At 45.3% G+C, this 22,356-nt stretch overlaps 1 protein-coding gene across 2 annotated transcripts in view; it reads left to right on the forward strand.

Annotated features, from left to right (window-relative positions):
• Dsp (desmoplakin) overlaps positions 1–22,356 on the forward strand; it is a 47,284-nt gene that overhangs the window by 12,196 nt on the left and 12,732 nt on the right. For both annotated transcript variants that reach the window (NM_023842.2, XM_006516532.4), the window contains exons 2-17: positions 1,275–1,377; positions 4,027–4,175; positions 5,117–5,291; positions 9,290–9,418; positions 10,329–10,379; positions 11,579–11,740; positions 12,907–13,011; positions 13,698–13,793; positions 14,945–15,070; positions 15,559–15,711; positions 17,609–17,763; positions 18,713–18,839; positions 19,626–19,827; positions 20,457–20,683; positions 21,607–21,773; positions 22,084–22,222. In NM_023842.2, the coding sequence (NP_076331.2) occupies positions 1,275–1,377; positions 4,027–4,175; positions 5,117–5,291; positions 9,290–9,418; positions 10,329–10,379; positions 11,579–11,740; positions 12,907–13,011; positions 13,698–13,793; positions 14,945–15,070; positions 15,559–15,711; positions 17,609–17,763; positions 18,713–18,839; positions 19,626–19,827; positions 20,457–20,683; positions 21,607–21,773; positions 22,084–22,222 (2,266 nt within the window). The remainder of the gene's footprint in view (positions 1–1,274; positions 1,378–4,026; positions 4,176–5,116; positions 5,292–9,289; positions 9,419–10,328; positions 10,380–11,578; positions 11,741–12,906; positions 13,012–13,697; positions 13,794–14,944; positions 15,071–15,558; positions 15,712–17,608; positions 17,764–18,712; positions 18,840–19,625; positions 19,828–20,456; positions 20,684–21,606; positions 21,774–22,083; positions 22,223–22,356) is intronic.

Raw genomic sequence — 22,356 nt, forward strand, 5'->3', positions numbered from 1 at the left:
ACTAAGTAAACCTTTAAAATAAGACGTAGAAGGACACACACAGTTCCGTTTGATAGAGGGACATCAAAATGACAGAAGCAGATGCCTATTGGAGCTGGTTGAAGGACCAGACGCCTCTAAAGCCCTATAAAGATGCCCATTTAAAGGGTGTGCGGGCATATTCAGGTGTCCTTGGATGCCAGAAGAGACGTCTGATCCCCTAGAATTGGAATCACAGACACTTCACGTGTGAGCTGCCCAGAGTGGGTGTTGGGAACCGATTCGGGTCCTCTGTGAGACTGGTGTACGCGCTTAACCACTAAGCTAGCTCTCTATCCCCAAGTTCAGCATCATGCAGTATATTCGTCCACCATTTCATACATGTTAAACATAAATTGATGTGCTGTACATCTCTATTAAACCAAGTGGCAGTAGGCAGGGCTGCGGCTTGATTGATAATCATCAAATTAAGAACGTAGAACGAGCCTTGTTGTGGCAAGAAACTTCTGCTCAGGAGCTGGTCCATCTTTTTCCTCACACTGAGATGTCCTTGCTCTTACAGCTTCTTGGTGTGACTGTGGAAAAATGTGTGTGTGTGTTTTTGTTTTTTTGTGGAATTAGCTTTGCTCTTGTCTCCTGTGGCTGGCCATAGAAGGACATGTGCTGGGAACTTGGCTTGTAGGAGGGAGGGAGGGAGGGAGGGAGGGAGGGAGGGAGGGAGGGAGGGAGGGAGGGAGGGACAAGGGACTGACAGGCCAGATGAGATCACCAGCTGCCCATGTGTCACTGGCCATGTGGACCTGAGGGAAAATTGCTTTGAAGGACATTTTGGGGTTAATTCTATGAGATTTTGGTAACACACCAAAATTTGATCTTGGGAGGCAGAGACAAAGAACTTTGTGAGTTTGAGGCCAGCCTGGTTTACCGAGCCAGGGATACACAGAGAAACCTTGTCTCAAACAAACAAAATGTTCTATAGGTTAGAAAATAGTATGGCAACCATTTTAATTTCCCTGACTTGGACGATCGCCTTCTGGTTATATTGTTGTCTTCATTCTCAGGAAATATACACTGAAATATTTTGGTTGAAAGGTCACTGTCATTATCAAATGGGTCAGGAGAAGGTGATATATTCACACACATACTTACTGGGGCAACCACCGCGTGAACAACTGTGGCGTCTGAGCTCACAGGACCACTTTTGTGCCAGTTTCACACGCAGCCTTTGTGAAAGTTTGATATTACTTCTAAATCGAGAAAAGTCATCTCATGTCTGGGTTTCTTTGTCTCCACAGTCAAACCGGCACCATGTCTAGACATCAGAATCAGAACACCATCCAAGAAATGCTGCAAAATTGCTCAGACTGTCTGATGCGGGCGGAGCTGATCGCGCAGCCGGTAAGCTCCCCTCACTTCTCCAGTCTGACCCTGGCCCACGCTGGTTTCTGGGGAGTTCATGCCCTCATCGCAGCCCCCGTGTGGTTGGGCCTCTCGAATCATGAGTGTCTAGCGATGGTCCTTTCCGAACAGTCGAGACAGAGATATCATCTTAATCTATTTTCTGTTGCTAGTAACAACGCCACAGACTGGGGAAACTACAAAGAAGAGAGGTTTGTTTTGGCTTATGGTCCCTGCCCAATCTGAAGGCAGCCTCTGGCAATGACCTTCTTCTTGGCAGAGTCCCCAGGTGGCAGAAGGCATCACATGGCAACAGACAAAGAGAACGCAACACTCTAGCCAAGTTGGCTTTTATAACAGACCTACTCTGAAGATAACCTATTCATCCACTAATCACATGAATTGATTAGTCACCTATTAAAGTCCGTGTCCGTCCCCCCCCCCCCCCCCCGGTCCACTCTCTTGGTTTTTTTGAGACAGAGTTTCTCTGTGTAATAGCCTTGGGTGTGGGTGTCCCAGGAACTCACTTGGTAGACCAGGCTAACCCTGAACTCACAGAGATCTGCCTGCCTCTGCTTCCCGAGAGCTGGCATTAAAGGTGTGCCTCACCACACCCAGCAAGTTCTCGAGTTTTAAGAGAGTCTTTTAATTTCTATTTTCGGTGTCTGTGTTTTGCCTGAGTGTATGTTTGTCCTCCATGTGCCTGGTACCCTCTGAGGGCAGAAGTGGGTGTCAGATCCTTTGGAATCCCAGGTGGTGGTGAGCAGCTCTGTGGAAGCTGGGAATCAACCCTGGGTCATCCGGAAGAGCAGTGTGTTCAATTAGCCACTGAGCAATCTCTCTAAGTCCTTTTAAAGTGCTTGTGGGGCTTACAGGGGCTCTGGGTTTTCTAAAAGCTGACCAGAGAATGATGGGGTGTAGTTACCTTTCTGTCTTCTTCCTGAGTTACTATGTGTTGTTAGCACTGGAATTGTGATCTCTTCTCTCCAGAATTGACATTCATGCTTGGGTTATAGCTAGAACCTGCCACACTGCAAATGCTTTGACCCAAAACATACATCTATTATTTATTTATTTATTTATTTATTTATTTATTTATTTATTTATGGAAGACTATCCTAATGTTCTAACTTCTTAACTTAGATACCAAGTAGATTCTCACAGTACCCATTTAAAAGAATAGGCTGACACATGGCGACGATCACAGCCAGCACTTGGGAAGCTGAGGCAGAAGGATTCTAAGTTCGGGGTCAACCTGAGCTGCATAGTGAAACTCTATCAGTGAACTAGAAGGGAAAGAGGGTACAGAGAAGTAGAGAAGGAGGGAGAGAGGGAAGGAGGGGGGAGAGGACGGAGGGAGGGGGGAGGGGAGGAATATACATATTTTTAGTTCATGGTAAAAGGGTGTGGTGGGGTCAGCACACTAGTTTGGCTTGAAACATACTCTAACTCCTCCCGTACCTGGCTGGACTCTTTCATCCAAAGCAGGTATCAGTACTCAGTGTAGAGCACATGTGCAGACCTGGATGTAGTTTACAGTGACTGTTGCTCCCAGTTTAATTCTATTGATGCACATTAAAGTACTGAGGTAGGGGTCTGGGGAAGAGGTGTCATGTCTGCTAACACGTTTGTGTGTAGAGCTAAGATTCACTTGGCTGCAGCCGAGAGAGAGAGAGAGAGAGAGAGAGAGAGAGAGAGAGAGAGACAGAGAGAGAGAGAGAGACAGAGAGAGACAGAGACAGAGAGAGACAGAGAGAGAGAGACAGAGAGAGAGAGACAGAGAGAGAGAGACAGAGAGAGAGAGAGAGAGACAGAGAGAGACATAGAGAAACAGAGACAGAGAGACAGAGACAGAGAGACAGAGAGAGAGCAAGCAGGTAGACAGGTAGACAGTGGAGGGCAAATGCTAAAGGACACTGAAGCAGCAGAGCTGCGTTCTGCTTAGGAACAACATGAGTGTGAAGGAGAGACTCGTAAGAAGATACAAAACTGTATAGCTCCGACTCATAGACCTGTCACTGAGCCCCCTCCATGGGTGACATCTGACACAACTGTAGCGTGTCATTTTACTTTCTTAAAGAACTGAAAAAGCTATGTTCCTACACAGACACACACACACACGAATATAATAGATACATAATTTAAAATGTTTTGGGCTTTTTTATTACATAGTGTGTGTGTGTGTGCGTGTGTATGGTGTGTGTGTGTATGTGTGCACATGCTTGTGTATCATGAGTGAGTGACTGTCAAAGGATGCATCTGGAGGTCAAAGAACAATTTTCAGGAGTTGTTCTCTCCTTCCACCATATGGGCCCTGGGTATCGACCTCTGATCCCCTGCCTTGGCGGCAAGTACTGAGCTATCTCACTGGTCCTGGTTTGTTTGTTTTTGTTTGTTTGCTATTAAGACAGAGTCTCTCTGTGTAGTACAGGCAGGCCTCAAACTCCTGATCTTCCTGCCTCAGCCTCCAAAGGGTTGGGGTTATAGGTGTGTACCCTCAAGTACTCAGTACAGTTTGGAGCAAGCTGTTTGACTGGGGGGGGGGGCTTCTGCTCCCCGCCATGTTTCAGTAGAAGGTTTGCTTTCACTGATGCGCACAAGATCTTTCCTTATGGTCTTCCGTATTTTCATGCAACTTCTTCCTAATAGGAACTGAAATTCGGAGAAGGGATGCAGCTGGCATGGAACCGAGAGCTGGATGAGTATTTTACACAAGCCAACGATCAGATGGAAATCATAGACGGCTTGATCCGAGAGATGAGGCAGATGGGCCAGCCCTGTGATGCGTATCAGAAAAGGTATTGCCTGCAGAGCACGGAGGGGGGACCCCTAGCAGGTGACTTCAGAAGAAGCCCATGTATTCCCCAAGAACAATTCCCTCACTTGGGATTTTGTAGCTTTATCTGGTTTAAAGATAAAGCTGCAAACTTCTTCTTTGATGGACCCCCACCCAGAGATGCTCTGAGAATTAAACAGACCTGCAAAAACAAAACAACAACAAAAAAGACCCTTCAAAAAACTCTAGCTCTTCCTGGAAATGGCAGCAGAGCCCTGTGATCCATGGTGTTTGGGAAATCAAGGCAGGAGAATCAAAACTTCAAGGCCTGTCTGGACAATTTAGTGAGCTCTCATCTCAAAATGAATTAATTGCATAGTTTTTTGATGTTTAAAGAAGGACAAAGGGCGTGGAAGAGTTCTTGCCTGGCATGCAGGAAGCTTTGGACTCAGTCCCCGATGCTATAAACCTCCAGGATGGTTTAAAGAACTGAATGGGTCATGAGCCCTCCCTCCATTTAGGCAGCAGCAGCAGCAGAGGCCTCTGGTAGAGCTTCTGCCTTTTCAAGAGGCCAATGTCAAGCTTTATTTAATCAAGTGAGACCCTTGGAGTTGAAAGTGACCACTTCACAGCAGAGATGTGTGGTCTGAGTCTGCTCTCATGCTACTAAGGCCCAGGGTACTAGAAAGATAAATTCCCAGGAGGACCCTCAAGAAAGGCTGCCAGGTTAGGCCAAGGCAGTAACGCTTTCTTATGATGTTAAGGGTCGTGAGTGTCTTCTCAGCATTTATACTCCCGTGCAGTCAAGCTGGAAGGCATGGGTAGAGCAAAAGAAATCTTCCAGCGCAGCCTCCTTAGCCTGTAGACTGACCCAAAGGAAACCCAGAAAGGCGGTCATTTGCTCAGGATAGGTTTCTGTAGGCTGTTTTCTGGTGACAGCAGCACTCTTTCCTTTCCTTTCAGACTGCTTCAGCTCCAGGAACAAATGCGAGCCCTTTACAAGGCCATCAGCGTCCCTCGGGTCCGAAGAGCCAGCTCCAAGGGAGCCGGAGGGTACACTTGCCAGAGTGGATCCGGCTGGGACGAGTTCACCAAACGCCTCACGGGCGAGTGTCTGGGCTGGATGAGGCAGCAGAGGGTAAGTGACCCTACAGGGCTTGTTCTTAGACTCCTAACCTAGGTAGTCTGGATGTAGACGGTGGCAGAGTCCAGCGGGAGCAGCCTGCTAAGTCACGGGGTCATTGCAATTGACCTCATCTGTCTCCCACATAGGCTGAAAAGAAAGAAAAGAACTCCTCTACAGCTCGTTTGAAATAGTAACACAAGAGAGAGGACAGTTGAAATATTTTTTTTAATTATAAAATAATATCACGTGGGAGGTGTTAGACATTGTCACACTGGGTCTTCTGGTTTAGGCTCCACGGTTGCGTTTTGAAGTTTGGTTGTCCAGCTGTGTGAGTCTCACGTCACTTGTGTGGGTGTGGAGTCAAATAATGGCCCAAGAAGTAGGCGCTGATCCTTTCCCTGCCACTGGAGTCCCTACAAAGTATTTTTCAGTGCTAATTACTGTTTTGTTGTTTTATGTCGTCATTAAGCCCGATAATGAACAGGTGGCCTGAGAAACATGCCATAATCATGCAGTTGGGATTTTATAATGAAAACCTTCTAATGAGCCGTCCTTCTTTGAGAGGTGGATGGATTAAAATGGTACATTGTAGAGATTGTTATGCCAAGCTGTAAGAACTTGATGAATTGTTGGGCCGATTTCTTAGTGGTTCCAAAATTTCTTAGCCACTTTAGCATGCCTCTTTTCTTTGAGTCTGGGTTGAATTGTGTTGCCATGGCTAGTTTCGAACATGTAGACTCAAGCCATTCTCCAGACCAACCTTGGAATATCTAGGACCACAGGGAAGGAAGGGCCCCTTACACCAAGTCTTTAAAAGGTTTGGGTGTATTCTTGTGCAGTGATTCCTTCAGACACTAATCATTCATTCACACACTCATTCAGTTATTGTTTTATGTTTACTTTTTATTTGTCTTCGTGTGTGTGTGTGTGTGTGTGTTGTTTTGTTTTATAACTACATATATGCACCACATACATGCAGTGCCCAGAAGAGGGCATTGAATCCCCAAGTCCCCCAGAGCTAGAAGGTTGAGAGCTACCATGTGCGTGTTGGGAATCAAACCCAGGTCCTCTGAAAGAACAGTTAGGGCTCTTAACCAATGATAAATCTCTACAGACCTATTTGTTTGTTTGTTTGTTGTTTTGATTTTTAAGACAGGGTCTTACTTTGTAGGTCAGGCCAGCCTTGAACTTGTGATCCTCCTGTCTCATCCTCCAAGATCCTGAGATTGTAATGTATTCTACTATGCCCTACCCCCCTCCAACACACACACACACACACACACACACACTTACTATAGAGACCATAAACAATTACAGAAACATCCCAAATGCTAAACGATCGCCCATGAGAGTATTCATAAAGCCTAGTTTAGAGAGTGACATTCTAGGCCTGAGGACGATTTGAGCTCATGGGGCTTGAATTGTAACCTTCAACGATCCTTGTTCGGAGGCAAGACAAACTTTGAACCAAAGTAATTATGGGATATCATATCCTCTGATGTCTTCTAAGCCAATGTGACAGTTAAGTGACAGGTCAGAATTAGTCATTTTCTGTATTGCTGTGGGTGTAGCAGTATAAGGATGCTTTGTAGAGCTGGGTGTGGTGGTGCATGTCTGTCATCTCAGCCGGAGCTACATAGGGGAGCTTGGTCTCCAACACCAACAAATAGACAAACAACGACCACACACACAAATTGAAGCAAAGAAGATTTGTCAGGAAAATCTCTACATCTTTAAACCTCAGGAAACGGTGTTCTCACGCGGCTGTATTGGTCCATTGTTTTGTTTTGTTTTGTTTTGTTTTGTTTTGTTTTGTTTTGTTTTGTTTTGTTTTGTTTTGTTTTGTTTTCTGACACCCATCGATGAGCCTTGCTTAGAGTTCTCAACAAACTAAGAGATGCCTGAGTCCTGCTGGAGGTTTGTCCTGGCGGTCTGTGTGGCCATTTCCTTCTCACTCCCCCTTCCCCCACACATAGCCCACATTCTTCACTCACTCCCAAGAGACCCAGCTGAGGTCTGTACTGATAAGAGACCCATTTTCCCCAGCACACACCTCCCTGCCAGGAGGCAGGCACACACATCTCTGCCAGGCTTTGTTTCCCTGATCTGTGCTTCTGCTGATGAGTGAGCCAGATACTGTACACCTGGCAGGTAATGAGCCATGGGAGCTGTCCCTGGGTCATCTCTAGCTTCCCAGAGTAGCACCTGCTGTTTCCAGACGCCAGCAGTTGCCGGACAAGGCCAAAGTCCGTGCTAACCTTCAGTTCTCCGACTCTGAAATGGCTCCTCCCTGAAGCCTTGCCAAGAGCACTAGAACATGGGTGTGGCTTAGGACAATTGAGTTCTGTTCTTGCTGCCTGTCTCAGTATGGATGTTTGCCCTTGGCACGGCAGAGAGATGACACAGGTGATTTAGAAATTTACATCTGCTCCTGCAAAAGGAGGAAGAGACGGTGGACTCGACCAGAATGAAACGTGCCAGAGAAGGAAACACTGTATTTGATTCTTACTGTGAAACAGTCTTAAATTTCAGACTCACGTGATAAATCTGGTTGGATTTCACATTTCAAAATCGAACGGGAAACCCATAATCCTGGCATTGTTACCAACATTAATCAGAATGAAGGATCTTGACTTTGTATCGTGTCTTCCCTTTTGAAATGGACCACAGAGAGTTTTTACAGTTGGAAAGGAAATTTTCAAATGCTGAATTTCTGAGCCAAGACTTAATATATACCATTCATCAACATAATTTAGGGCTGTATATGTAGCCGAATGGTAGGGCACTTGGCTAGCTTTAGTGAGGCTGTAGGTTCAATCCCCCATATAGCAATAACAAACAAAAGATAATTTAAGGAGATGGACAATGGCAACTTCCATAGGTTAGGGATTTCACTTGAGAGACAGTGGGTGACTGTATCATTAATGACTTCTAACATGCATTTAAAAATGAATAAAGAAGCCGGGCGGTGGTGGTGCATACCTTTAACCCCAGCACTTGAGAGGCAAAGGCAGGTGGATCTCTGTGAGTTCGAGGCCAGCCTGGTCTACAGAGTGAGTTCCAGGACAGCCAGGGCTACACAGAGAAACCCGGCAAAAGAAACAAAACAAAACAAGAAAAGAAAGGTCTATTACTACTTACAATGTATCATAACCATATGACTAGTATCTAGTCATACAAATTCACATTCTATTTCTTTTATCCTCTCTTCAAAAATGTGACCATTATTATTGTGTGTGAGTGCAGGGCATGGTTTTGGGGGTCCAAGGGCAAGTTTTGGGCTTCCCTTCTCTGTCCTCCTGTGAGTTCTGGGGATCTGGATCCAGTGACGACTCTTGCGTAATTACTTAGCCCTTTTCCCGGCTGAGCTGTTTCTCCAGCTCCACCCCCACTCATGCATCCTCCTCATCCTTCAGAAGAATGAGCTAGATGTCAAGGAACCCATGACTGAATTTCCTCCTCAGTTCATCTTGGGGTGGAACCAAACTAACTGAGGATGTATTTGTAATCTCGACCCTTTAAATTTTATTTTGGCTTCAGACATGGTACATAAAGGTTTCTTCTTCTTCTTCTTCTTCTTCTTCTTCTTCTTCTTCTTCTTCTTCTTCTTCTTCTTCTTCTTCCTCTTCTTCTTCCTCCTCCTCCTCCTCCTCCTCCTCCTTCTTCTTCTTCTTCCTCTTCTTCCTTCTCCTTCTCCTCCTCCTCCTCCTCTCCTCCTCCTCCTCCTCCTCCTCCCCCTCCTCCTCCTCCTCCTCCTCCTCCTCCTCCTCCTCCTCCTCCTCCTCCTCCTTTTTAAATTGAGACAGGGTCTTGCTGTGTACTTAGGCTGGGTTTGAACACCTGTGCTCAAGTAATCTCCCTGCCTTAGCTTCCTGAGTGGTTGGGTGTTTTGAGTTTTATCTGAAGCAGAGCCGGGAACAGTATCTCTCTCGATCCCCAAGGCCCTAGAGAAAGGAATCTGTTGTGAGGAGGGACAGTAAAGGTTGTGCTCCCTGTCTCTCTTGCTGCAGGAGGAAATGGACCTGATGGCCTGGGGTGTGGACGCTGGTTCAGTGGAACAGCACATCAATAGCCACAGGAGCATCCACAACACCATTGGGGACTACCGCTGGCAGCTGGACAAGATCAAAGCAGACCTGGTACCTCTCATATTCACCACGGGGTCTATAGATGGGTGTATCGTTTAGGCAAATTTGTCTGAAACACGAGACTATTATTATCTTTCCAAGAAAACTAGAAATTAAAACAAAACCAACCCCCAAACTCTATTGTCTAAAAGGGAAGCAGAAAGAGATTTATGGGACCTGGAGAAGGAGTTGAACCAAATGTAAAGCGCATGCAGGGTATCACAAGTTTATGGTCTATAAGTAAGTGTTTGCAGAGGTGGTAGGCAGAGAATTACCTGCAGAAAGCAAAGCGTCACCTACCAGAAGAAAATGAGATTAGCATGTAGCTTATATAGCTGGTGACTTGGTGAGTCAGCTCCTATGTGGGAATGGAGTCACATTTGTCCTGAGGGAAATTGTGTCTCATATACCTCTCCTGGGCTGGAAAAAAAGTCCGACTTGGGGAGAGTGGAGAATGAAGGCATAAGATAGTAGTCTGATCTCAGTGCTTGTTCCCCACCCACGCCCCTACCTCCTCCCCCATGTATGAAATCACTAAGTGTGCTCTTTAGACCAAAGTTTTCATTTTCACTTTGCCCTGCCTTTTTCACAATTTAAACCTTACTCTTGTTCACTCGAGTGTCTGCTCAGCTCTCTCCTTCATGGTTCTAAGATCCAGAGGATCCGAAATCGTATTTCCTTCAGCAAGGTTTTAAGTGACAGAGTATTTACCTTGTGGAGAAGGGACAAGTGGCCAGGGAGGGGGCCTCCAAACTAGCTGGGGAAAGACCACTGTGGGCAAAAGACTCAATAGAGCGATTGCTTCTTTTTACTGAGAAAGCTGAGGCCAGCACCTTAGAAGGAGACGTAGAAGGGGAGACACTTGATGTGGGGACCTTGATGAAGGGGACTAAATAATTACCTGCGTTTTCTTATCTTCCAGCGTGAGAAGTCAGCAATCTACCAGTTGGAGGAGGAATATGAAAACCTGCTGGTAAGCTCGTCTAGCCTCTGCTAATTCATTTCAGTTCCTCAAGTGGTAAACGTCTTTGGGGACCCATACACTGGCTTAGAGTTCCGCAAAGAGCTTGCATATACACTGGCCCCTGTGTTCGTAGATTATAGTTTTGTTGTGGCTGGCTTTCTTTTTTAGAACTGAAGTTTCAAAGGTTTTGTTTTGTTTTTTGTTTTGTTTTCTGAAGGCAGTGTCTAGCACTGTTCTGTCTTCGAGTTAAAATTTCACATCAATGACTCTTGTTAGATGCATCTAAAGTGACAAAGGATTGCAGCCCTTTGAACAAGTATAAACACAAACAACATGTTTCCCCCGTATATCTTTATGAACCCGCCATTGTCTCCTGACAGGTGCTATGTCAGCTGCTTGATCCCAGAGCAGAGATTTCCACTCTTCTATCTGTTTGGCTCATCTTATTTTTACCTCTTCCATATTTCCTTGCTGGCTACAGGGCTTTTAAGACCATGTAGTTCCTGGTAACACACTATTCTTCCTGTTGAGATGAGCATGAGACTGGAACTTTAAGTTTGTGGGGGCAAAGGCTGACTTACTTACCTACGAGAGAAAACTTGATTTATCTAGGAATCTAGTTCCCCTTAATTATCTAAAGTTATTAAACCCAAGTATCATTGTTTTTTAAACTTTATTTTATTACAGTTGGTGTGTGCATGTGTGTATATATGTAGATACGCATATGCTACAGTGGATGTGGTGGTCAGAGGACAACTTTGTAGAGTCAGTTCTCTGTGTGGGTCCTGGGAATTGAGCTCAAGTCATCAGGCTTGTCCAGAAAATGTTTTGCCTGAGCCATCTGGCTGGCTTCAAATCATTGTCTGAGTCAAGGCTCTTCATAGGCTGGAAATACCGCTCAAAAGCAGGGAGGTTCTCCAGCATGAGGGAGGCCCTGAGTTTCCCCAGCACCAGGAGAAAAGCTGAGAATGACCGTTTGGAATGGCTGAATCTGAGATAGCCATGGCCCCACAGGCATCACCCATTTGGACAGGGCCTCTGTCCTATTGTGGGTGAATGCAGCAGGTTGAGAGGTTTATGCCTAGCCTCAGGTGGTTTCCGTAAAGAACTCTTATCCGCACAGTCTGCAGAGAGCGCTGTGTCATTATACTGTCACTGTGGTCATTCTACTGTGGTTATCCTAACGCCGCTCTCAACTATGTCTGCAGAAAGCCTCCTTCGAGAGGATGGACCACCTGCGCCAGCTGCAGAACATCATCCAGGCCACCTCTCGAGAGATCATGTGGATCAATGACTGCGAGGAGGAGGAGCTGCTCTATGACTGGAGCGACAAGAACACCAACATCGCTCAGAAGCAGGAGGCCTTCTCTGTAAGATGCCCTGCCTTGTGTGTGTGTGTGTGTGTGTGTGTGTGTGTGTGTGTGTGTGTGTGTGTGTAGGGGGGTGGTATAAATAATTTGATCAGCCACTTGTAAGTGGGTACACTGTTCAGTGATGTAAGGTTTATTTAGTTTTATGTGTTTGGGTGTTTTGCCTGCACGTGTATATGTGTACCATATGCATGCAGTGCCCACAATTGCCAAAGAAGGCATTGGATTCCCAGGAACTGGAGTTGCTGGAGCTTGTTCGCTGTCATGTGGGTGCTGGGAATCAAACCCAGGTTCCCTGGAAGAGCAGTCAGTGTTCTTAATCGCTGAGCCATCTCTCCAGTTCCTCCCCCTTTATTTTTTTTAAGAGATAGGGCTTTCCTCTGTTAGTCAGAAAGGCCATTACATTTTGGAACTCAATCATCTTGCCTTATCCAACAAGTAGGGACTACGGGGATGTTCTATTGCTGGCTAACCATCCCCCCACACCCACGTTCATTGTTTAATATCCATGAAGACAGTGTGATTCATGGGTAGCATGGAGACTAGTCCATCCAGAAACCCTAGAGTAGACAGTGCTAGACAAAACCTGAAATTTGGAATCAGAACATATGTATTGAGCACCTGCAATTTGAAAATCTGAAATCCAGAATGCTCTCTCTGAAACTTTTTGAGTGCCACCATGAAGCTATAAGTAGAATATCCCACACCAGACTTCAGGTGACAGGTGGCAGTCAAAATCCAGTGGCCCCCAAAATACTATATAAAATTACCTTCAGGCTATTGGGTAGAAAACAAAAATCTTTAGGTTTTATATTTAGGCTTGGGTCCTATCTCTAAAATATCTCTCTGTATATTTTAATAGTAAATCCCAAATCTGAAACACGTATTGTCCCAGGCATTTGGAGTTAGGGATGTTCAACATGTATCGACAGCAATGCTATTAATTACGTTATTGGTTTTGGTCAGGTCATACCCCTAGTCTTGTATCAGCCCTTTAATGAACCTTGGTTTCCTGAGTGGGTGTGGTTCTTGAGGACAATGTAGTATGAGCCCTCAGCATCAGTTGTTTCCAAAATGAAGTTTAGTTTGTAGCCACCTCTAAATAGTATAAGGTAACAGAAATCTAACTGTGACTTGCTGTATGGACTGGTCCTTTCTTTTCACAGATACGCATGAGTCAACTGGAGGTCAAGGAAAAGGAACTCAATAAGCTTAAACAAGAAAGTGACCAGCTTGTCCTCAATCAGCATCCAGCTTCAGACAAAATTGAGGTAGGCTTCATGGGATTTACATTCTCATTAGGAAAAAAAATATTTCATAAAAGACATCTAGACATCTTTGTGGGTGAACGCTTCTTCTCCATTATGAAGCTGTGACGACTTTATTTTCTAGCTTAGGATCAGCACCCTACGCTAGAATTTGGCTTTTTGTTTCTTCCTGGAAAATCCAGAAATATTTTAGACTCTACCAGATGGTAGAGTCTGTCACAGTTACTTAACTTTGTTGTTGTATCACAAAAAGCAGCTATGGACACTGTGTAAACAAACAACCATAGTCATGTTTCAATAAAGCTTTATTTATAAATAAAAGCAGTGGGCCAGATGTAGCTCTTGGGCAGTACTTTCTGTCTTTTGCTGGAGACTGCTACCTGTGAGTAGGACTCAGGGCGATGGTGGTGATGTGTCACACCTCCCTGTGACCTAGCTCCTGTCTCAGAACAGAAAATACTCCATTAAGGCAAGACCTGTTTTGACTGGTGTCCCTTTGATGGTAGCTGCTTGTAAGAACTGTTTGCACCACGAAATCTCACATGGGACATTCTGTCTCCAGTCACTAGACACTGGGTGAAATAAAGAGGCCTCTTTTTCATCTGTCTCAGGGGTCTGTGCAGGAGGCACCCCTGTGAGCCTCTGAGTGGGCATGAGGCGGCTGACATCTTGGCGTTTTCTTCTTTCAGGCATACATGGACACTCTTCAGACGCAGTGGAGCTGGATTCTGCAGATCACCAAGTGCATTGATGTCCATCTCAAAGAAAACGCTGCTTACTTCCAGGTTTTTAGACACATCTTTTTTTTTTTAAATCTACATTCATTTGTGTGTGTGTGTTTGTGTGTGTGTGTGTGTGTGTGTGGTGGCTGCATGCCACAATGGGAATGTGGAGGTCAGAGGACAACCTGCTTGCGTTGACTCTCTTCTTCCACCATGTGGGTCCTAGTGATTGTCAGGTATGGCAACAGGCGTTGTTACCCACAGAACCATCTTGTCAGCCCTGTCAGATATATTAGAGCGGCCATGGAGCTGTGAGATGTGTGTTGATAACAGCGATGAAGTCCAGTCCCAGCCTTCTGGAATTACCATGTAATTGTGTAGTTTTAGAACAAGTCACAACTCTGGGCTTCAGTTTCTTATGGACAAAACAAGGAGCTCAGACCCCAGGGTGATCTCCAGGGAACTTTTCCTAGTCTAAAAGAATAAACCATGTGCATGCATTGTATGGCTGAGGTGTTTATAAGCATGTATGCTGCACAGGTTTGGGACGAATGGGGTCACGTGCTTTGCAATGTCCTCACTACCTTGTCTTTTGAGTATGCTTTTGAAGGAAGGTAGCGATCTTAAAGATAATGCATAAATCCTACTAACTGCCCTTAGTTGAGAGGAAGAGAGATATGTAACATGGTCAGCAGTTACCCACCCTGCTACCAAGCCTATGAGTGTTCTCTGCTTAAATATTTTCCTTTAATCACTTAGCAGAGGCTTATGTAGGGGTGACGGTTCTTGAAACGGACTACTAAATGATCGTATTGGTTGGATTTCCCCCAGTGTTAGCAAAACACCCAGGATAATCAAACGTAGACAGGGAAAACATTGGTTTAATTGACAGTTTTAGACAGTTCAGTCTGTGGCCCATGGTCTCCACTATTCTAGTTGGAGAAGAGGTCTCACCTCATAGTGGGGGTGTGCGGGAGTGCCAGAGAGCCAGGGGAGGAAGATGAGGCATCTAGGGTCCCCTGATTCTCTCTGAGGGTACACCCCAGTGATCGGACCACCCATGATGCCCCTTCTATAGGTGTCACTGTCCCCATTAGCACCACCCCAGGAACCCAGCCTTTCAAACTCAAGTCTTTGGGTGACATTCAAGAGCCAAACACTGGCATTTTTTCAAGTTCCTTCTCATTGATGAGGATTGCTGTCATTCCCAACAGTTTTTTGAAGAGGCTCAGTCAACTGAAGCCTACCTGAAGGGCCTGCAGGACTCCATCAGGAAGAAATACCCCTGTGACAAGAATATGCCTCTCCAGCACCTGCTGGAGCAGATCAAAGAGCTGGAGGTACCGTGACACACCCAGGCCCTCAGCATCTGCACGGGGTTGTGGTGAAGGGGGCAGGGGGTGGGGGGTCTAATGCACCCTAGACACAAGATGGGCTGTGATGGAATACAGCCCATACCTCAATTTTGTCATCTTTCTGTGGCATCTCTGTGTGCCTAGCTACTGTATGGAAGGGCTTTTGCTTCAGTATCTCAGTAACTTACTGAAAACAGGAGTGGAGAGAACACCATGACTTAACTTGACCAGACCCTTGGGAAACACATCTCACATCTTATCCACATGGCCGACTCATGGAGATAGTCTTTCCTGCTCAGTTAATTCAAACTGCTCACTGTGGGAGGCTATGTCACCTCATGATGTATTTCTGGCTTATTACCACTGATGGAACTGTAGCGATATTTAACTTTGATGTTGTGGCAGCTCCTTCAAGAGGTCTCTGAAGCTCCCAGGGCACTCGTGTTAAAGGCAGACTGTGTTTGCAATTGCAGAAAGAACGGGAGAAGATCATTGAATACAAGCGTCAGGTGCAGAACTTGGTAAACAAGTCCAAGAAGATCGTGCAGCTGAAACCTCGGAACCCAGACTACAGGAGCAACAAGCCCATTATCCTCAGGGCTCTCTGCGACTACAAACAAGACCAGGTGTGTGTTCCCCACTCAGAGGCCGAGCAAAGCCTTCCCTTTCATTACATAAGCTTCTGCCAATCAAGAGGGCAAAACCCATCTTGGTTTCAATAAGTACCATGGTTGTGCCTTTTCTAAATAAAGCAGTCACCTAATGAGCCAATGCAGTAACCAGGAGCTGAGTCACTGGGAACTCTCAGGAATTAGGACAATAGCTGCTTCCTTTGGATGCTGGGGAAGGTCGGCAAAGCTTCAGGCTAGGCTGAGCACAGACCACCTCTGAGATCCACCCCTCATCTAGACAATGGTAGTCTTGAAGGTTTACAGCCTTCCAAAGGTTGCCTTTTGCCTTCGTGTGGTCCCTAAAGCTTACTTATTTATGATCACCCCACTGTTAAGTTTCAGAGGAGATAAATGCAAACGAGAAATAGCATTGTCATGGCTCTTGTTAAGTGAGTCTCCTGCAGAAGTTTTGGCAGTTCTGGATCATATCAATCCTGTAGGCTCTGTGGGAAGTTTTATACAGGTTGATAGAGAGATGGGTTAGTTTCCATTCTTATCTATGAATTCCAATAAAATTCTGAAGACTCTAAGGGACAAGATGTGTTTACTTAGTTAGAAGAGCTTTATGAAATACGGGTCTGTTCTACCCTGTGGCATGTTCTAAGAACTTGTGTGGGGAGAAAGAAGTAAGTTGGGCTGAATGTGGTGGCTCACATCTATAATACTAGAACGTGGAAGGCTGAGACAGAATTCCCTTACATAGAAAGGCAGCTCAGGGAAGAGACCTTATTTCAAGGAAAAACCAAAACCAAACAACAACAGAAACAAAAAGCCAATAACAACAACAAATAAAGCAGAAAGGGAAGAAAGGAAAGAAGGAAAGAAAAAGAAAAAAAGGAGGAAGAAAAGACAAAAGAAGGAAGGAAGGTAGGAAAGAAAGACAGACAATAGTAGACTGGATTGAAATATGAGGTGAAAATTTATGTTCAGACGAACAGTTGCCTTAATACGCAGGTTGGTTTTTTTTTTTTCTGGTTGTTTTGGTTTTCTTCTTCTGTGGTGTGAGGGATCAGGGTGAAGAAAGCACTTTGTCACTAAGCTGCACCTCCAGCCTGTCAGTAGCCATGTTAAGAAGCTCTATACAGCCAGGTGCTGTGTCACATACCTTAGTCTTCACATTCATTCAGGAGGATCTCTGTGAGTTCAAGGTCATCGTGGTCTACATAGTAAGTTTTAGGCCATCCCACCCAGGCTACACAGTACAATTCTGCCTGTGTAAATAAATAAAGGGGGGGGGTTGGAATTAATTATTTGAATTTATTCATTTATTTATGTATTAGTGTATCCACCACTGATCCTAGGGTCTCACACATGGCCAGCAGTCACACGACCACTGAGCTATATGTCCAGGCCTTTTTCGGTATTTCTTATCTTGAGATATAGTCTTCCTAAATTGATCAGGTTGCCCTTAATCTTGCTCACATCCCAGGCAGTCTTTGAACTTGTAACCCTCCTGTTCAATAGCCACCAGGCTAGGTAGAAGTTCACAGAGAAAGTTAATTTTTAAATTTTTACAGACTGATGTCAATTTAAGAGCAAATATGACTGAGACAAGTGACTCTCCCATATTAAAGTCTAATATACAAAGCAGGAATTCAAAACAGGAAGAAAATAAGATGAAGTGTTTTGCCTGTGGGAGAAAAGGTTTTCTCACACTCCTGGGCAGTCTTTGAAGAGTCTCTTTCTCTAACTCACGCAGGATGCAGCTGACTCTGCCGATCCCCTTTTGGTTCACATGTGTGATTTACACACAGGTCATGCTTGGGAGTGTCTCATTGTCTTCATTTGATGGGGAAGCATAGGAGGACCGACAGGCTGTATGGTTTCATTTTCATCCCTGTTTCTTTGGCAGAAAATCGTACACAAAGGGGATGAGTGTATTCTGAAGGACAACAACGAGCGCAGCAAGTGGTACGTGACGGGCCCAGGAGGCGTGGACATGCTTGTCCCTTCCGTGGGCCTGATCATCCCGCCTCCGAACCCACTGGCTGTGGACCTTTCTTGCAAGTAAGTTCTGAGGTTCCTAACAACTGTGACTCTGAATGGTGGGGCAGGAAGGCTGCTCACAGCAGTGTTTTCTTTTAACACTTTTTTTTTTGTTTTGTTTTGTTTTTGTTTTTGTTTTTTTTTTTTGGTTTTTCGAGACAGGGTTTCTCTGTAAAGCCCTGGCTATCCTGGAACTCCTTTTGTAGACCAGGCTGGCCTCGAACTCAGAAATCCGCCTGCCTCTGCCTCCCAAGTGCTGGGATTAAAGGTGTGCACCACCACGCCCGGCACAGCAGTGTTTTCTTATTGTAATCTCCCCTATAAAAGGCATTTCACATAGTCACAGGTTTATGTTGAAGATTTTATTATGGATAAAAGAGAACATCTGACCATGTCGGAGAACCAGAGGCAAGCAGGAGTGACATTTGCCACGCCCTTTGGAGCTTCTGGTTTTGACGTTCTTTCTTCCTTTCTTTCTTTTTTTGCAAATCAGTTATTTCAAAAGTCGTCACAAATATGACGTGCCCCCTATGGCAGCAAGTGTTCAACAGCAGGTAGAACATACATTTTACAGGCTGTCCACATCAGATTCTTTCACATGCTTTAGACTGGAAATCCTGAGCCCCACACCGAGTGGGAAGTATTGGGAGATGCCCTCCCTTCCTCTCCTACCCAGCGTTCAGGAGTTGTTCGCATTTAAGCCCTTTGCAAATTAAAACGCTGCTAACAGTCAATATAACAAAGAATTGGATAGCCTATCTGAACCAGGGTGATCTGAATGAGCTATATGACTATAGATAAAGTCACGAGTCTACTTTAGGGAAGGAGGTTAGTCTCAATCTATTGACATGCTGGCAGTTTTGAAAATCACACAATCACTCCATAAGGTTTGGTTTAGATTTATGGGCAGTTGTGCAAACCTGTCCAGGTTTTCTGTTTGGGCTGAGTGTTTTCCCTTTCTGCCTCTCAGGATTGAGCAGTACTATGAAGCCATCTTGGCTCTGTGGAACCAGCTCTACATCAACATGAAGAGCCTGGTGTCTTGGCACTACTGCATGATTGACATCGAGAAGATCAGAGCCATGACTATTGCCAAGGTATGTCTCCAGGGCTGCCTAAAGGGCCACGTGGTCCAGGGCACCTATTCACTGGACAGACGAAGATTTTGTTTCCCATCACCTGAGGCCCTTAGTCTTTCACAGGACTGGTCGGTCCACTGCTGCACAGAAAGGGATGGGACTCGGGGATAGAAAGATTGCTTAGTGTGCATGAAGCCTGGGGTTCTTATGCTAGTACCACAAAACAAGGCAGAGTCAGCACAGGGCTGGTTGTGAGACGATCAGACATATCCCCTGAAGAGACCTGACAAGCCAGAATACTTAGGGAAAAGACAGTGTGGGCCCCCATCTCCTTAGAGATCATCGGAATGATATCATATATTCTCTAGAACAAGACAGAAGGGGAAGTCAGGAGAAATTCTTGGGAGAGCTCTGAAAGTATCCCTCTAAGGCAGAGGTCCTTAAAGGTGTGGTTGGCAGAGCTGTGGGTTGCGTAGTCCTTTAGTGAAGTGATAAATGAAGAGAAGGAGACAGGAGAGGAAGTTTTAGGTCCCTTGAGCCCCTTTATCTTTTAGAATGGCTATGCTGTTTGCTTTATTTACATTGAGTTTCTGCATACTATTGTGTTTGAATAAAAAAAAAATCCTGTGAAGGAAAAAGCCACTGGCGAGCTACTGCTGTGTTTCTTAGAAACACCGATGAAGCCTCCAAGACCCTTTCTATCTTAACCTATGACGAGGGTTGCCCTGAGCATCCATGTTGTCTTGCATGGGGGTATGAGGGCAGTCGTGTCTCCCCAACTCACTGTGCCTGATTCGCTTCTAGCTGAAAACGATGAGACAAGAAGATTACATGAAGACCATCGAAGACCTTGAGCTCCATTACCAAGACTTCATCAAGAACAGCCAAGGCTCGGAGATGTTTGGAGACGACGACAAGCGGCGGATGCAGTCCCAGTTCACCGATGCCCAGAAGCATTACCAGACCCTGGTCATTCAGCTTCCTGGCCACCCCCAGCACCAGACAGGTCAGCCTGGACCATCTCTTGCCTTAGTATCCGTCACATAGGTGGTTTGAAAAGAGAAAGCCACCTGTGTAGAACTGTTTCTTTGAATGACGCTTAGTATGCTATGTGTTGAGATAACCAAATACCTGAAACTGGACAAGTGGTAAAGAAAGGACGTTTATTTAGTTCGTTACTCTGATGGCTTGGAAACAGTATGGAGCCTGGTGAGTGATCCGTGGCTTTGTTGTAACTCAACAGAGGAGCAGAAGCGGGAATGGTGGCATGTACAAAGGATGGCATGCCTTTAGAATAAATCACTCTATTGAGGTCTGAATAGTGCCAGGGACTTAAGCATCCCCCAGGAGATGGACAGTCATGCTTGTTGAGGGTGGTACCCTAACAATCTACTAGGCCTACCTCTTAAAGGCCCTGCCACATCAGGACTTTTACATTAGGGACCAGTCTTCTGGCACAAATACTTGAGGCACAACAAGCTTTATCTACTACATAGCAGATATATAAAATAATTTGTATCCCAGAGTTCTAGAATCTAGTCACAGGGAGTAGGCGTATTTTTATACAGTTAAGCTATCTAGCACCTTGCCTACTTGGCAGTCTCTCATACGTATGGTCCTAACTTATTTTTACAGTCACCAAAACCGAAATCACTCACCTGGGTACCTGCCAAGATGTCAACCACAATAAAGTGATCGAAACGAACCGAGAAAACGACAAACAGGAGACATGGTTGCTGATGGAGCTGCAGAAGATCCGCAGGCAGATGGAGCATTGTGAGGCCAGGATGACGCTTAAAAATCTCCTGCTGGCAGAGCAAGGCTCTACACACCACATCACCGTGAAAATCAACGAGCTCAAGGTAGGACCTGCTAACGTTAATCTCCCGATTCTGCAGGTCCTTAGGCTTATCTGTAAATAAAGAGAACCACCCCGTCGTGTACATGTTTGTAGGCAAGTGTATTTGATTTCCATTGCTACACTAAAGATGCTTTTAAGGTTAAAAGCTAATGTTAAGAATCACACACCTACAGTGCAGTGTGTGTGTGTGTGTGTGTACATATATATATATATATATATATATATATATATATATATATCCTAAACTTGTGATATATTTACACTATGGAAGATATATTTATTTTAAACTATGGAAGGTCAGGGAGGTTACAGGTATATGCGTATGGGTTCCCACAGAGGTCAGAAGAGGGTATCAGATCCCCCATAGCTGACGTTATAGTCAGCTGTGAGCTGCCCCAGGTAGGTGCTGGGAAGCCAACTCGGGTTTTCTGCAAGAGCTGCAGGCCCCCAACCACTGAGTTTCTCCAGCCCAATGTGGAATATTATCCAGTTTTTAAAAAAGAAAGAAAAATTGGAGTGAAATCGACCAAGGGCAGAAAGACAGACAGTATGAATCTCAATTACATGTCTAATTTTATAAGGAGTCAAACATATAGAACATGCCTAGTGATGACCAGGGGTGGGCCAGGGAGAAAGTGCAGAGAATGAAGGTTGAAGGATACACGTTTGCCGTAAGATAAATCTGAGATCTGGCGTGAAGCAGGGGACTGTGGGTAATAATGTACTCATTGAAAGTTTCCTAAGAGAGTAGATTTTAGGTGCCCTTACCATACGCATGTATATAAGCGATATGACAGGTACCCGACAGGAACGTTTGTTTTGCAGAGCAGGACAGCATGCTTGCAGACCTTAAAGCATCTGATTAAAAATGACTTCGAAAGAGTCGTCCAGCTAGTGACTTGTGCTCCCCTCCTTTCTTGACAGAGCGTACAGAACGACTCCCAAGCCCTGGCCGAGGTTCTCAATCAGCTTAAAGACATGCTTGCCAACTTCCGAGGCTCTGAAAAGTACTGCTACCTGCAGAATGAGATATTTGGACTGTTTCAGAAGCTGGAAAATATCAATGGTGTCTCGGATGGCTACTTAAACAGGTGTGCACTGCCAATGTCGCTCAAGAACAGTTGGCACTTTCAAATTTCCTTTTGTTTTCCCTTTTGGTGTGGGGGATAGAGCCCAGGGTGGCTGTTCTCTCTACAACCCACATCCCCAACGCTGTCAAGTTTTGTTCTTGCCTGATTTTGTTCATTATATGCTTGGCCTATTGGAGATTGTGCCTTAAAGACACCCACCCTCCTCTCAACTGCTTTTACATCGCCCTGTTTCCCAAAAGTGACTGAGAGCCCATAGTAACCATCTGATTACATCACTGGAAACTTTAGCCACGTCTTTTGCTCTTTGCAGCCTGTGTTCCGTGAGAGCCCTTCTCCAGGCTATTCTGCAAACGGAAGACATGCTGAAGGTCTATGAAGCGAGGCTGACGGAAGAGGAAACTGTCTGTCTGGACCTGGATAAAGTAGAGGCTTACCGCTGCGGGCTGAAGGTAACGTAAACAGTCGGAACTGTAGCCTGGACCCCGAGAAATGATGGAGAGCTTGGCCCTCTGCTATGAAGGTTCACTAAGTTTTCATGAGTATTTTATTTTTAGAATTATTGTAGGTTTACAGGAAAGCTGAC

Source organism: Mus musculus, chromosome 13 (genome assembly GCF_000001635.26).
Source record: "Mus musculus strain C57BL/6J chromosome 13, GRCm38.p6 C57BL/6J".
In the NCBI taxonomy this organism is placed as follows: domain Eukaryota; kingdom Metazoa; phylum Chordata; class Mammalia; order Rodentia; family Muridae; genus Mus; species Mus musculus.